Source organism: Prunus avium, chromosome 3 (genome assembly GCF_965620075.1).
Source record: "Prunus avium chromosome 3, drPruAviu1.hap1.1, whole genome shotgun sequence".
Taxonomy (NCBI): domain Eukaryota; kingdom Viridiplantae; phylum Streptophyta; class Magnoliopsida; order Rosales; family Rosaceae; genus Prunus; species Prunus avium.
The window spans coordinates 26,411,035-26,426,562 of record NC_142286.1 but is presented as its reverse complement, the minus strand read 5'-3'; the positions used below and the strand labels follow the sequence as shown (position 1 = coordinate 26,426,562).

Genomic DNA, 15,528 nt, shown 5'->3' with positions numbered 1-15,528 from the left:
TAAAATAAAATGATTTGATTTAGTTTGGTTTTAATAAAAAAATGCTGATGAAGTTGAATCGAATTCATAACTTCTCTGGTTTAGTTTAGGGGGATTTACAAAAGCTCAAAACCACAACCGAACTAAACCATTACAGTCTCGTTCAGTTTTAAATACACATGCAGGATCTACAGATACTCCATGTGATCAACTTCAATCATCAGTCAAAGCTACTAGTTAACAGAATAGACCAAGCACCAACTTCACAACTTGAAGTTAAACAAAAACTTGCATTGGGTTTTGGGTTTTGCTTGACTTGTTGCCAATATGTTTACAAAAGGATAACAACAAGAAAGAAAGTTCTAATAAGACGCTTCTAGCTAGCTGGCCTCCGATGGCCTCCTTGGTTTTATAATATCCAAGTATTGCTAATCTCCTATTTGTCATTTGTTTCTAACCTAACCTAGCTTTCTGGCATCCAAGTGGCTAATTAGAATGCATGTAATAAGCAACACCAGTTTCCAGACACATAAACCGCCGATTAAAAATTAGCGTTGCATAATTGCATTGGGAGTCGGCCTGCATGTTGATGATATATATAGTTCTTTTCCTATGCAGATGTTCGCACGATGTTACCATGCGGACGCCATTATAAAGAAAGAAAAACAATGAGACGTAATAGAAAATAATAGCATGCTGATGTTTCTAGTAAAATGCCGCCTAGCCTGAGCTTCAGCAACAATCATTGTTTACACAGAATAAACCAGACATACAAGGCCAAGTGGTTCCCAGAGTAATATATCGATTCAATACTAAGCAACAAAATCAACTGACCAAATAGACAATAGAACATTAGAGAATAGAGGGCGGCATGTCAATTAAAATTGGACTTAGTAAATGTCAGAAGGTTCCCATATAACAAATTGAGTTTACACAATATTCACAACAATTCAGATAAGGCTCTGACTGGCTGTGACTGTGACTGCGACTGTGATATGGTCTACAAATTTTAAATAGGCCAACTTGCAGTTTTTTATTTTTTATTTTTTCAATTTCCTCCTTGTTTGCAACTTCATTCCGTCTTCACCGTTAGTCCAAGCGTCAACTTTTTTCATTTCAATGGTTTTTTTTTGGCGTGCTCACATCTTAGTAAACAGATTGATAAAGCCTCTTCCTTTCTTAAATCATAACAGTTAGTGTTTGAAAGAAAAAGTTGAATTGAATTGCTGCTCAAGTTTTGTGGACCATCCAATTTTAGTAGAAGGTTGTGGGCTAGTGGCACCCGTGCCCAGATCAAATAGGGTTCCTCATGTTTCCATTGGAAGTTAGAACCAGGCACCCTACGTTAGGGAATAGAGAAAAGGAGAGCTCCTAATTTGTTTAACAAGAATAGCTTCTTCTCTTTTGTACCAAGTGTTAAACCGATTTTATTAACTTGGTAAAGTGAACTCGTTTTGACAGAAGACTAAAATGGAATGAAGTATTTTATTTCTGTCTTCTCATGAAAGCTATTCTTTTTTTCTGTTGAAAGACAAACTCATCAGTCCACCTTTCAAGTTTAATGAGACTTTTCTTTGCGAAATAAAAGAATAAATGGTTCCCTAAACATACTTCTGGCATGGAAATTCAAGAACAGAGACCAATAAAATGTAGTTTCTATCATAATATAGACTTTCCTCTTGTTTTTTTATATTTGTAAACAAGGCAACTTCTAACTTCGACCCTATTTTCTTAGTCAGCTGCCAATAGGAATGAAGCCCTCAGTTTGATTCAAGCCATATAAACAACAGAAACAGTCATAGTTTTTGAATCAAAGACATCAACATCATAATCAGAAATGGCTTAGAAGAAGAGTCAGAACTCTTGTGAGATTCTAGATGTAACTTGTAAGCAGGCTGCAGCCCTTGATTTATCTTTATTGGTGACAGCAATTCAAAAGAAAGTATCAACATATTTTTCAGTAAGATCCAACAACATCAAATCAACATGAAGGACTAGTTAAGTTCAAAAGTTCTAGAATAGAAGAAAATATGACAAAATGTGAGTGGGTAAGAAGGCAAGACCCAGGTCATTGTAGGGACTCTTATGCAGAAGATTTTCAAAGTTGCGAAAGTTGACCCTCTAAAATCTCTAGTTTTCTTTGGGGCAAGAAATTTTCAGCAAGGCCAGTATTATTGGAGGAGTCGAGAGGCGTCTCATGTAGAAAATCAACATAGATGACCATCAAAAGACAAGATAAAAGAAGCTTCCAAATTTGATAGACTAATGAATTTATTACCTAACAGCAAAGAGAACATGAAAGAAAAGAAAAATACTAATAGAAATTTTGCAAAAGATTTCCATACCCACCTACAAAAATTTCTCAATGGTAGCAGTCAATGTAGTTTTAGGCACAGCACCAATTATTGCGTCCTTTTTCTCACCGTTAATGAAAATCATGATGGTTGGGACACTTCGAATTCCATGTAGGGTTGCAATTGAAGGAGTATCATCCGTGCTTAACTTAAAGCACTTAAGCTTCCCAGCATACTCCTTTGCTAGTTCACCCACTACTGGATGGATCGTACGGCAAGGTCCACACCATGGAGCCCAAAACTCAACCAATACAGGGCCATCAGCTTTAAGGACCAGTGAGTTCCATGTTGTATCCGTAACTGTGGGAACTGTAGTTAGAAAGCAAAAGGGTAAATACATTCGCCTGCATTTAACAAAAAGAATCAATGCTAAACTGTGATCTTAATACAAAAAGATGATATGCTGGTAACCTGATACAAGCAAACAATCAGACAATGTTCTTTTTCTAAGTTTCAGAAAATGTCCAACTTTTACTCAATCAGTACTCTGTATCAACCTGGTCTTATGCACTAAAATACTGGAGCACTATCTGAGCCAGCACTCTTATATATGACCAAGTATAAATGCAGAATAAATGCAAAATACAGCTCCATTTAAAAACTTGTAACATGCAATTATGAGAGATGGTGAATGGTAGCTATGGTCCAATCGTTTGATGGCACATGAATGGAACTGCCAAACAACACCAGATGAAGATATTACAGTGAAGTGTGCTTATCTATCACATTGACAATAACAGTGTATGCACCAAGAAAAACAATTGATTCCAAAACTTTTACTGAATTACAGTGTATGCATAATATATAGATCTGACATTTCATGTCCATTATAGTTGACTATACTGAATAAGAACAAAATTTCATTTGCAGGCAGATTAGAATAAACTTGAGGCCTTTCTTTCACTTCATCTTTTTTACTTTATAGAAACATCAAGAAATCATCTGCGACAAACCAGACATTGATATATTTTATCTGAAGCCATTGTGGGAGAAAATAAAGACCTGAAAAAGTTAATTTGAGTTCTCTGACTTTCTACCATGGATAAGGTGAAGCTGATATTGAAGTACACATTCAATTTCCACATCTAGTGGTACTGTGACATAAGAGATGTGAGATGTGAAGAAATGAGGAAATGAAATTTGACGTAGAAAGGGTCATCACAAAATTGGATATGTAACCAAATGGCTTCGAACTCATACAGGTATGATAACCACAAAACATTGTATTCCTACCTCATGCCTATTTCATTTCCTTTGATACGTCTCTTCAAACCTGAAAAGTATGATTTTTCACCACAACTTCCAGATGGCATGCTAAATTTGGAGTTTAGGCATTGCGGTGGATAACTTCTTGTCAGATTGCAGTGTTGAAATTAATTGGAAGTCATCGATTTCAAAAGAGAAAAATTGTTTGACAAAGGAAGCTTCCAATTTGATACGACAATGGCAACACAAATTAGAAGTAGGTTTCTTCTGGAAACTAAAAAACAATTGCATCCAATATTACACACACCCACACAATATATGTTTACCAAATTGATGTGTACATTAAATCTTTTCACATGTTATAATCTTTTTTAAGAAATTTTCTTTGGTGATTCAATTAGATTTTCATTTGCACACACACACACACACACACAATATATGTTTATAATTTTCTTTATGCATATAAAAGATTAAAAAAAATTCTTTTCAATTAGGAATGTAGCATAATTTGAGGGTTAGTTTGATGGGTTACATAGATTCTAACCTCAAAAAGTTACTATTAATGCTTCCTTGAAACTGGCCATGAAGGAAATTTATAGATTGTAAAATGGAACCGGTCATTTTTTTTTATGTGAATGTGGGTTTGCACTCACTACTACGTATTTTAGGGACAGTCTATCTGCCAATTCTTTCAATTCTTGGGAGTCGTAAGAAGCACATTCAAATGCTTAAAACTCTCAATCATTATGGTACCCGGAGTTCTAATGGTCTCTATGTTCCTAATTCAATACCTGCATCATCCCCATTATGGATTATTTTGTAAAGCAAACAGGATTAATATAATTTAGATCCAGACTTTATCTCAAACGTCATCTTCATATTAATATGGTTATTGTAGCGATGAAAAATACACGCATTCACCTCTTCATCAAACCATGGTCATCTTAATGATGAAGAATGGTTCCATGAAGCAAAGTGGCCCTCAAAAGTTCCACAGGGCATTCTACCAACACACCTATATTTCTATCATGGACAACTAGAGCACTACATTTTCTAGAAAAGTGACAACTCCACCCCACCCTAACCATTCAACCTTCCCAACCCTCATCTTATACAAACCCAAGGCAAGGTAAGTTGGTTTGGCCTGTAGCCAGCCTGCCGAACCCTGAATGTTTGACTCGGGCTGGTCTTTGAAGCATTAACATCACGAGGTTGTCCCTGCCTCAGCCTATTACCAAGTATTGTAACAAATTTATCGTTATTTCCATTATGAATTTAGATAGACACACAAATATCAGAGGATGAACATGAATGTTTTGGGTTCAAGAATTGCATGGGAGTTGCACAGTACACTAGAACGCATATGGTTATGTGCAAATTTCCTATCTATACTCTGCGTCCTCTACAAACAGCAATAAAACTTATGGCTCTCGAACTAACGAAATCCTTCAGTCACAATCTCTGTTTTAGATAACACTTGCCCATCAAATTTCTAACGTGATGAAGGCTTGCTCCTCTTTATACTCAGAAACAAATAAGGGTGATAATATTGAAGATGATTAGAACTTATGCTATGAAATAAGGGAACTAGTCTTGTTTCGGCATCCCTAATCAACAACAATAACACCCAAAAAAGCAGTTCATACTTCTTGTCGGGGATACTTAATTAAACTGTTAATGAAACAAAATCCCATGTAACAGTACTCATCAATGGAGCAAAGATGCAGCCCATCAAGCAGAGCTTACATTACATACCCTAGAAAATGACAGAGCATAAAGCTAATACGAATCTATAAAAACAATCTCAATTCGCATAGCCATTTAGGCAAAAAATTGAATACACCCAACTACAGAGTTAACGAGATATCCACTAGTAAATGATCAAAACTTGGTTCAAAATCCAAACAAAACTTTTCTTTCTTGTTTCTATTGTGCTACATTGCTTCCTCAACACCAAAATAGAACATCAACAAAACTAAATTCTTAGATTAAAGAAAAAGGGGTAAGAGAAACCAAACTATAGGAACCAAATAACGAGAAAAAGAATCAATTTTTATGCGAAAATTTAAAATTAGAAGGCAAAAGAAAAAACGTACCATCGAGAGTGGTATCCTGAGCTTGAGAGACAATGCCGGCAGATGATGGAAAAGGCCTGGCTTTTGGAAAATTGGAGGAAGCGGGCGACGGTTTGGGAAGCAAGTGAACCCTCAAACCCCTGAATTCCGGCAACGCATCCAGTCTCCGGCGAACAGAGATGGAAAGAGCCGGCCTTGACGATATCGCCGGCCGGAGATATGAATTTTGAGCCGAAGAATAGAGAGCGATGGAGTCAGTTATCGTCGCCATTGAAGAGAGAAATGTACGGGAGAGAGATTCGGGATGGAGACTATTGCTTCAATATATAGTGAGAATTGAGAGAAATGAAAGTCAGATGTGGGACTCTGAGTGAAGGTATGAAAGAAAAGTGTTGGAGGATGGAGACGAGGAGCTTGGAGTGTAGCTATAGCGATCAACAGTATACTAACAGCTGAGGTTTGGATTTCAGAAGAGAAACATTTTTTTGTTTTTTCAGCCGTTTACCCTGAACTATGACCATTGTTGAAATTAAGGCATTGAATTAAAAGATCAGCCAATTTAGTCCCAAATTAATTGAAATCGTCAATTTAGCCTTACCGTTACTTTTTTAGAATTTCATCCATTTTTTCGTAAAAAAGTCACGTGTCACCACGTCACCTACTATTTGATATAGTTAGAAAATAGAAAAATGAAAAAACAACTCTCTCTCGTCTCTCTCCCCTCAACCTAATTTGCAACCTATGCTAGAGTCTAGGAAATGCCAATTCGAATTTTCGTATTAACAATCTCCCCCTTTGACATTTCCTGGACAAAACACTAGATTACATATCAACCACGTGTACAAGAAAACCTACACAACCTAGTTTACTTTGTCAGGCAGATATTCAGTTATTGTAACGTCTGCACACCAACAAACAGATTACCAGTGAAGCATAATAGAATTGAAATAATAATAACCAGAAATTGACACAGTTAAACAACAATATTTCATATGTCAGGAGGTTAAGCAAAGTACTTGTTTGTGCCTAATAAATCTCAGTCAAGGAAGCTGACCGAAGGAACAACAACTCGGCCCTGGCGTCTATCCACGATCAAGTCATCGCTTCCGTTGGTTAAAGACAAGTGAGCTTATAAATCAAAGCCATCACGGCCTCGGTAACATTGGCCGAGGACGAACTCCTCAGATACACAGCCAGAGTAGGAAAATCAAGTGGCATCGCCACATGGCATCATGGTTCCACGCTTCATTTAATGAGGTAGTACCTCTGATCACAGCAGAAAGCACATGATCCACGTAGGAGTATTTAATGAGCCAAGAAAGAGGGGACGTGATTGAAGTCAGATATGGTGAGTAAAATCAGGGATTAGGTGCGAAAATCCCATGATTTTGTATGGCTAAGCCACCAACCATCAGACCAGGGCATTAAATGCTCCTCCAAGGCCCGAGATGCAGAGCCCACCACCAGGGCGGCGGCCGGGGTTTATGGGTGTCACACCACCATGCTTCACGTTCCCAAATGCCGACTCGATTGCCCACTAGCTTTGATCAACCTCACCATGCAGATTGTCAGCTTCATTGTCTCCTCAAGACCTTCTCTATAAATAGCAAGCTCCAAATGTAGGATTTTCAAAACAATTTTCCAAAGTTCATTTGAATATTAAACATGCATTTAATCAAATTAATCGCAGCGGAAGTCTAAGGTGGTTGTTTAAATTCAAAAACAAAACTTCTTCCAAGTATCTTAAGCCATGAACATTGATATGTTTTTCATAAATGAAAATTCAAGAGAAAGGATAAGATCTAATTACCCTTGAAGCAATTATATGAACCAATTTGTGTTTGGTCTTCTCTTGATGATTTCCTCTTTGTTGATCTCCTCTTTGATCTTTGATCTTTGCTCCTTGATCTTTCTCCTCCATGTGAGCCACAAAAGTATATGGCCTCTAAGTCTCCACACCAATGGAACCTTGAGATGAGAATAAGTATCTTGAGAATACTTGGATGCTAGTGCAAGATTCTCAAGATTGGTTTCAATCTAAACCACTTTGAAAGATGAAACTGTTTCACTCTTGAAAACTATCATTTTTCTCTCTTTGATCTCCCAAACCTATTTGGTTGATGTTGGATTGTGTTTGTGTGTTAATAAGCTTATGGAAACAATTCCCATACACATTCACTTAACCATTTTCGGCCAAATCCCATTGGGCTTCCAAAATTGGGCCTTATGACACTTAAACCATAATATTTAGGTGTCTTAAGCCCTTGGGCTTGATACCCAACCATTTGGGCTTCCCTCTAACTATTATCGAGGCCCAAATACGTTTTTACACGTAGTAAATCATCCACATCAAATCAATCAAATTGATTTCCTCATTCTCATTTGTATTACTCAAAGTTAACCATTTAAGGTGTGCGATCCATTAGGTTCTAATTAGCAAGGCAGTGGGAAAATATTAGAACTCTTTCTAATCAACTGGAATTAAAACCCCTTTTTAATTCTTCCTTTATTTGGATCGATCACAATCAATCCTAGGACTTCCACAAGCCAAGAGTGACATCTAGCAATATATCAAGGCTACCCAAGCTAACCAGAATAGATGAAGAACCTATTCAGTTGGAATTGCAATGCAATACGATCCTTCTCTTATACAATGTTTCAAATCATATTATTAGGGTACGGATTGTTTATGTCAAACCCCTAATATGATTTATAACCTCATGTGATTCAAAAGAACATGATTAAGAACAACTTTCTAAATCAAGCTCAAAATACTTTGGCCAAAGATTTACTGAATCACATCTTGAAACATTCTCCTTCTTTATCAAAAGTAGAGATTCCTTATTGTACATTCACATGCCCCTATGATGAATTAAGAGATCCCAACAACACTTAAGACAAATCTTTTACGGCTTGCCTTTGTGAGCTATCAAAGATCAATAACGCATCATAGGACAACCATGATGCCTCAGGTCTAAGGACTAATTTGCATTATTGCAACTATGAGTTCTCATTTGACATGTAGATAAATACTCCATATGAGAACTACGGTTGATCGCGTTCAGTGTACTCATTCACTAATGAGCACCCACATACTTGTATTAGTGTCAACTACACAAATGGTTTGAGACTAACCATCCTCCCAATTGAGCATACATAATATGTGCTAATCTTGACGGTTTATCAATGTCCATTTGATAACCTATGAATAGGAACATTTTGGGATACTACAGTTAGAGATTAAAGGTCTCATGAATCTAATCTTCTTTAGATTACTTTATCTCTTATTTAGCATACCCTGGACATTTGTTTCTTTACACGATGTAAAAGATAACAAAATAAGTTTGCCCTTTATATATCATATACGAAATGTATTCTAAGGAGATTACATCAAATGTATTGGCTCTTAGGGCACATTTCTAACAATCTCCCACTTGCACTAGAGCCACATAGCCATGTATCTCATACCCATTATCTCTGTATGTCTATCCAGTTGTGACTGTGACATAGGCTTAGTGCATGGATCTGTTACGTTGTTTGCAGATGCCCCATCTAATGGTAACATTTTTCTATGTGTTTGGATCTCTGATGAGACCTAGGTTCCTTGGCTTGAGCTATCGCCCCATTGTCATCACACAGTAAAGGTACTTGTGACATTATGGTTAGAACCACATTTAGTTCGGTAATGAACCTTTTATCCAAACAGATTTTATTGTAGCTTCTAAAGCGACAATGTAATCAACTTCAGTTATTCTCTAACTAACTACGTGTCCATTCAAAATGAAGACGTACCCTTAGGTGGATTTGCAATTGTTGATATTAGATACATTATCCAAATCAGTAAATGCTTCCACTTGCTACTCTGATGTTCCTCCCAGATGAGGAACATGTCCTTAGTCCTTCTTAAGTATTTAAGAACATACTTGACTGCTCCCAATTGATCCAATCATGGGCTTGATTTATATCTTCTAGTTATACTCGTATAACCGATATCATGTCTTGTACATGCTATGACATATATGAGAATCCCAATTGCATATGCATAAGAGATTTTTACTCATCTACTGTATCTCATAATGAGTTTTTGGACACATGCTCTTAGAAAAGTGAAGTCCATGTCATACTGGAAGTAAACTTTTCTTAGACTGTTCCATATGAAATCTCCTTAGCATCTTATCAACATACAAGGATTGAGATAATCCAATTATTCTCTTAGATCTATCAGGATAAATCTTTATCTCAAGTATGTAAGATGCTTCTTTAAAATCTTTCATTAAGAATGATTTTAATGAGTCACAGCTTCACTGAAGATATCATTCCTATATCGTTTCCGATAAGTAGTATGTCATCTACATACATCACTAGGAATGCTACCAAACTCCCACTGACCTTTTGTACACTCATTAGTCATCCATGTTTTGTATGAAGTCAAATGTTTTGACAACTTCATCAAATAGGATGTTTCAACTCCAAGATCCTTGCATCAACCCATAAATGGATCTATGTAGCTTGCATACCTTATGCTTATCAACTTTAGAAATGAAGCCTTCAGGTCGATCTATATATAGTTCTTCCTGAAGGTGGCCATTCAGAAAAGCCGCCTTCACATCCATTTTGACAAATCCCATAATCATGGTATGCATCTATTGCAAGCCAAATCCGAATAGACTTTGTCATAGTGACAGGAGAGAAGGTTTCTTCATAGTCAATCCCTTCTCTTTGCTTGTAGCACTTTATTACTAGCCTTGCTTTGTAGGTTTCTACTATTCCATCTGAGCCTATCTTCCTCTTAAAGATCCATTTATTCTCTATTGGTACAATACCATGAGGAGGATCACTAGAGTCTAGACTTTGTTGGTATACGTAGAATCCATTTCGGATTTCATGGCTCCAAGCCATTTCTATGAGTCAATGTCTGACATTACCTCATTGTAGTTCGAAGGGTCTTCGATATCCTTACAATCACTTAGGAGATTTAACTCCCCTTTGTTGTCGTGAAGGAAACAATAATACCTTTTAGGCATTCTGCTAACCCTTCTTGAACTACGTGGAGTCTGTGTTACAACAAGTTTGTGGATCTAGGATTGCACTTAGTTCAGTGTTGATTTCTAGCTCATTGGACAATTCCTTGAGTTCTATCTCATGTCCCCCTTTTCCCATCAAGAGTGTATTCCCTTTTTAGGAAGGTAGCTGACCTTGTGACAAACAACTCTTGCTCGTCGATGTGATAGAAGTGATATCCCATAGTTTCCCTTTGGATACCCTATAAATCTACACTTCACTAACCTTGCATTTAGTTTATCCGCATATTGCCTTTACATATGCTGGACAACCCCAAATCTTGATCTAATCAAGACTTGGTTTCTTCCCAAAACACATTTCAAATGGAGTTTGTGGAATGGATTTGGAAGGCACTCTATTTAGCAAATGAATTGCAGTTTCAAGTGCATATCCCTAAAAGGATATAGGTAAATTAGTACAGCTCATGGAACTCATTTTAGAAACTTCATTATGTTGTGGAATTCCTGGTGGAGTCCATCATGATAAGATGCCGTGTTCCTTGAGGTAATCAAGAAACTATGTGCTTAAGTATTCACATCCTAGATTGAATCTAAGGATTTTAATACTCTTGCTTGTTTGGTTTTCAACTTCATTTCTGAATTCCTGAAACTTTTCAAAATTCATATTTATGCTTCATTAAGTATAAATACCCTAACCGTGAATGATCATCGGTAAAGGTAATGAAGTATGAATAACCGCCATCTGTGTTTGTATACAAAAATCCACAAACATCTTAGTGAATTAATCCTAACAGTTCTGTAACTCTTTCTCCTTTACCAGTGAAAGGAGACTTGGTCATTTTACCATGTAGACAAGATTCACAAGTAGGCATATGAACATGATCAAATGATCCAAAAGGTTCCATCTTTTGCCATCCGGTGAATTCTATCTTGGCTAATGCCTCCAAGTTTAAGGTGTCACAATTTAGTTGATGTACCCACATCTCTAGGCCTCTCAGGTCTAGTTGCATCTTTATCCATATACAGTTAATGCTACCATTCATTTCTTAAATGAAAAGAGACCATCAATCAAAATTGCATAAGCAACGATATGATTGATATGTGAAATAGAACAAAGAATTTTGTCAAACAAAACATTAACTCCATCTCTTAAAATATAGAGACGGATATTAAGTTCTTTACACATCCAGAAATGAAATAACAATTATTTCAAATTCAGGTCTTCTTCAGAGGGTAGTCTGAGATGTTAGGTGCCTATTGCATTAGCAACTACATTAGTGCTACTTCCCACAGTCAGCACCATTTCTCATTTTCCAAGTCTTCTACTCCCACTAGTCCATGCACACAATTGCATATATGTTGACTAGCTCCTGAATCAACTATTCAGTTTAGAAGCTTTAACTGTAATTACTAATTTTAGAACAAGAGAGTGACCTTCTAAAGGTTTTTCTCTTGAGGCTTGCAAGACATCTCTTGCAATTTCTCTTCCAATGTCCATTCTTGCCACAGTGAAAAACAAATATCTTTCAGTTACTTGTCTTTCTTTTGTATTCTTTCTTCCTTGGGTTTTTGGAAAACCTTTCTTCTTCTTTCCTTTATCCTTACCTTTTGTTTGGATTTGGAAGAAGAAGAACCCTTCTAAAAATTGCAACTATCCTCTTAACCCTTTATCTTTTGAGATATTCATTTAAGCTACTATAGCTATATTGAGTAGCTCATATAGGGTATCATTCATCTTTCCCATATTATAGTTCATAACATACTGGGATTAACTGATGATATGGATGAAAGAAAGAATCTTGTTGAACTTCAACATCAAAGAAAAATCCATATTTTCCAATATCTTATGTAATGATATTACATTGAGATCATGTTGATTAACCGGGAACCCACTTACCATTCTTGTTATAACAAGTTCACATATGGTAATGTAAGCTATGAGTAGCTTCACCTTTTCATGGATGCCAACATGTAACTTTTACCTCGGTTGTCATCTGACACATGCTTCTTATAAGCCTTTGTCTCCTCCTCAATGGCATATGGACCAAGAGGGGTATGTGGTGGGGTTTTCTTATACACAACTAATTTCATCCAATTATAGGACAAGTTGGTGTTTGTGCATCAAACCGGATAGTTCGTGTCATCTTGGACGTTTGAGTCAAGTATCTTTGAGATTGGGTTTGTGATGGTTAATTTGAAATTCTGCAAAACGTAAATAGATTTTAATTTAGATTAATCTTCTACCAAGGACTTAGGGTCTTTAAGTCATGATGGTAGCTCCCACTATTTTTGGCAAATTTCATATCCCTCCTGAAATCCGAGAGTTTCCGTTGAAACTCTTAGTGGGGATGGGAGTCTCACTTTCACATAGTTTTCCTCAACCTAACAGTTTGTTGGATTGCTATGATACTAATGAGAGGATACTCTTATCCAATCACATCATTAATGTGAATACCCATCACTATGGCCTCTAGAGAACTAGACCTCAACCTAACAGTTTGTTGGTTTCGTTCGTCTTAGTTAAGTTATTCCCACCATGCTTGTGGGTATAGGGTTTCAAGTATGACCTCAACCTAACAGTTTGTTGGCCACACTCGTTATCTATCCGCACTACATCAAGTATGTGTAATAGGCTTCCCTTGGATGGTTACAAGTACTGGATGTTGCCTCACTGAGGTACAACAATGTGTAAATGTGCCACCCAATAAGAGACTACCACGGTGGAAGGCCACAAAATAGCATTCAAAGTGCCATTTCGCTTATCAACTTAATATTGCTTTGAGGGTAGTTAAATTGGTCTCATTTTAATCCAATTTTAATCCTATTAAAATTACTTATCTAATCTCATTAAATGGTTCCCAGTGCAATATATTAGTAGCACACAATACTCCCACTAAATGTTTTAGAAACCATTTGCTTGAGATAGTGGAAATACATGATACTACTAATTGATTAATTATCATCATTACCGAACATTCCAATTGCATTGGGCTTGTAGGATGATTATGGACTTTCTTGTTGATCCAACACGAGCCACCATGTTGGATCATGGTCTTGGATGGTGATTCATTTTAATTACGCGCGCATAAAAATAAATTAGGCATGAAAGCCATTTCATTATTACATAGCCAATCAAAATCGAATACATATCCAATAAGCGGCCAATCACATAGCTCAATTGTTTGGTCTAAGTCCATAACCATCCTTTAATTATTTAAACGCTTTAAACAATTAAACTAGCAATGTAAAAACATGCTCTTGGGTTGCATACATATATATGGGTTTAATTCAAGTGGTAACCATATTCAAATAAAATAAATTTACCATGGAGTGAAAACATTTTACTACAATAGTAAATGTAATTGTGGAAACCTTTTAGGCATAATTACATTTATCATATATTGCAACTAGGTCTAAAACTATTCAACAATTAATAATGGATCCAAAGTTGATCCACTAGGGTGTGGGGTTAAAGCATGCATTTGTAAAATACAAAGTGGTGATCATGATTTTTCCAACAAGTGAATAATCATGAATGTGACTAGGTAGGCCAACCACACTCACCAAAGTAATCAAAATTAATTTTAGTGTGGTAGGTAAATAATTAGTGATAGGAATAATTTGATCAACTTTTGCATTTTATATCAAATCACCATTATTTACATCTAGATAGTCCCCACACACTCACCAAAGTAATCTTATTAATTTTAGTGTGGTGGGTAAATGTTTATTGAGTGGAAACATTTTTGAAAAACTTTTAATTTTATAATAAAACACCATCATCATCTTTTGACCTATTTTGGTGGAAAATTCCACTAAACACAATCATCAAGATTAGCCACCTAACTTATGGATCAAAAAGATCCCATAACAAGAACATCAAGAACACCAAAAACATGCATATGAACTAATATGAATGTTCATGCTATTTCCGGAAAAAATCATATTCCATTTTAACTATCTCATGCTCTTAATATCATATATTTCATGAAGTTAAAATCATGTGAGTTTTAATGCAACTATGCTCTAATATTCATATACATATATGAACACAAAGAGAGCATCAATCATCAAAACACAAATCCGGAAATTCAAAATCCCAAACAACCCCTTTCACTCCATTTGATTTTTATTCAATCATATCAAAATAAATCAAGTATAACTATTATACTTTTAAATGAATTCACAACCCATATATGCATCTCTAAACCCCAAAACATATCAAGTCCATGACCTATGGCTCTGATACCAATTGTAGGATTTTCAAAACAATTTTCCAAAGTTCATTTGAATATTAAACATGCATTTAATCAAATTAATCGCAGCGGAAGTCTAAGGTGGTTGTTTAAATTCAAAAACAAAACTTCTTCCAAGTATCTTAAGCCATGAACATTGATATGTTTTTCATAAATGAAAATTCAAGAGAAAGGATAAGATCTAATTACCCTTGAAGCAATTATATGAACCAATTTGTGTTTGGTCTTCTCTTGATGATTTCCTCTTTGTTGATCTCCTCTTTGATCTTTGATCTTTGCTCCTTGATCTTTCTCCTCCATGTGAGCCACAAAAGTATATGGCCTCTAAGTCTCCACACCAATGGAACCTTGAGATGAGAATAAGTATCTTGAGAATACTTGGATGCTAGTGCAAGATTCTCAAGATTGGTTTCAATCTAAACCACTTTGAAAGATGAAAGTGTTTCACTCTTGAAAACTATCATTTTTCTCTCTTTGATCTCCCAAACCTATTTGGTTGATGTTGGATTGTGTTTGTGTGTTAATAAGCTTATGGAAACAATTCCCATACACATTCACTTAACCATTTTCGGCCAAATCCCATTGGGCTTCCAAAATTGGGCCTTATGACACTTAAACCATAATATTTAGGTGTCTT

The 15,528-nt window shown here is 36.1% G+C and overlaps 1 protein-coding gene across 1 annotated transcript; it reads right to left on the bottom strand.

Moving 5' to 3' along the window:
- Positions 1–1,850: 1,850 nt before the first annotated feature.
- On the bottom strand, positions 1,851–6,129 carry LOC110767827 (uncharacterized). Its single transcript, XM_021971483.2, has 2 exons — positions 5,636–6,129; positions 1,851–2,642 (listed from the first exon to the last, which is right to left on the bottom strand). The coding sequence occupies exons 1-2, from the start codon at positions 5,883–5,885 to the stop codon at positions 2,329–2,331; spliced, it is 564 nt and encodes a 187-aa protein (XP_021827175.1). The 5' UTR covers positions 5,886–6,129; the 3' UTR covers positions 1,851–2,328.
- Between the last annotated feature and the right edge of the window lie 9,399 nt (positions 6,130–15,528).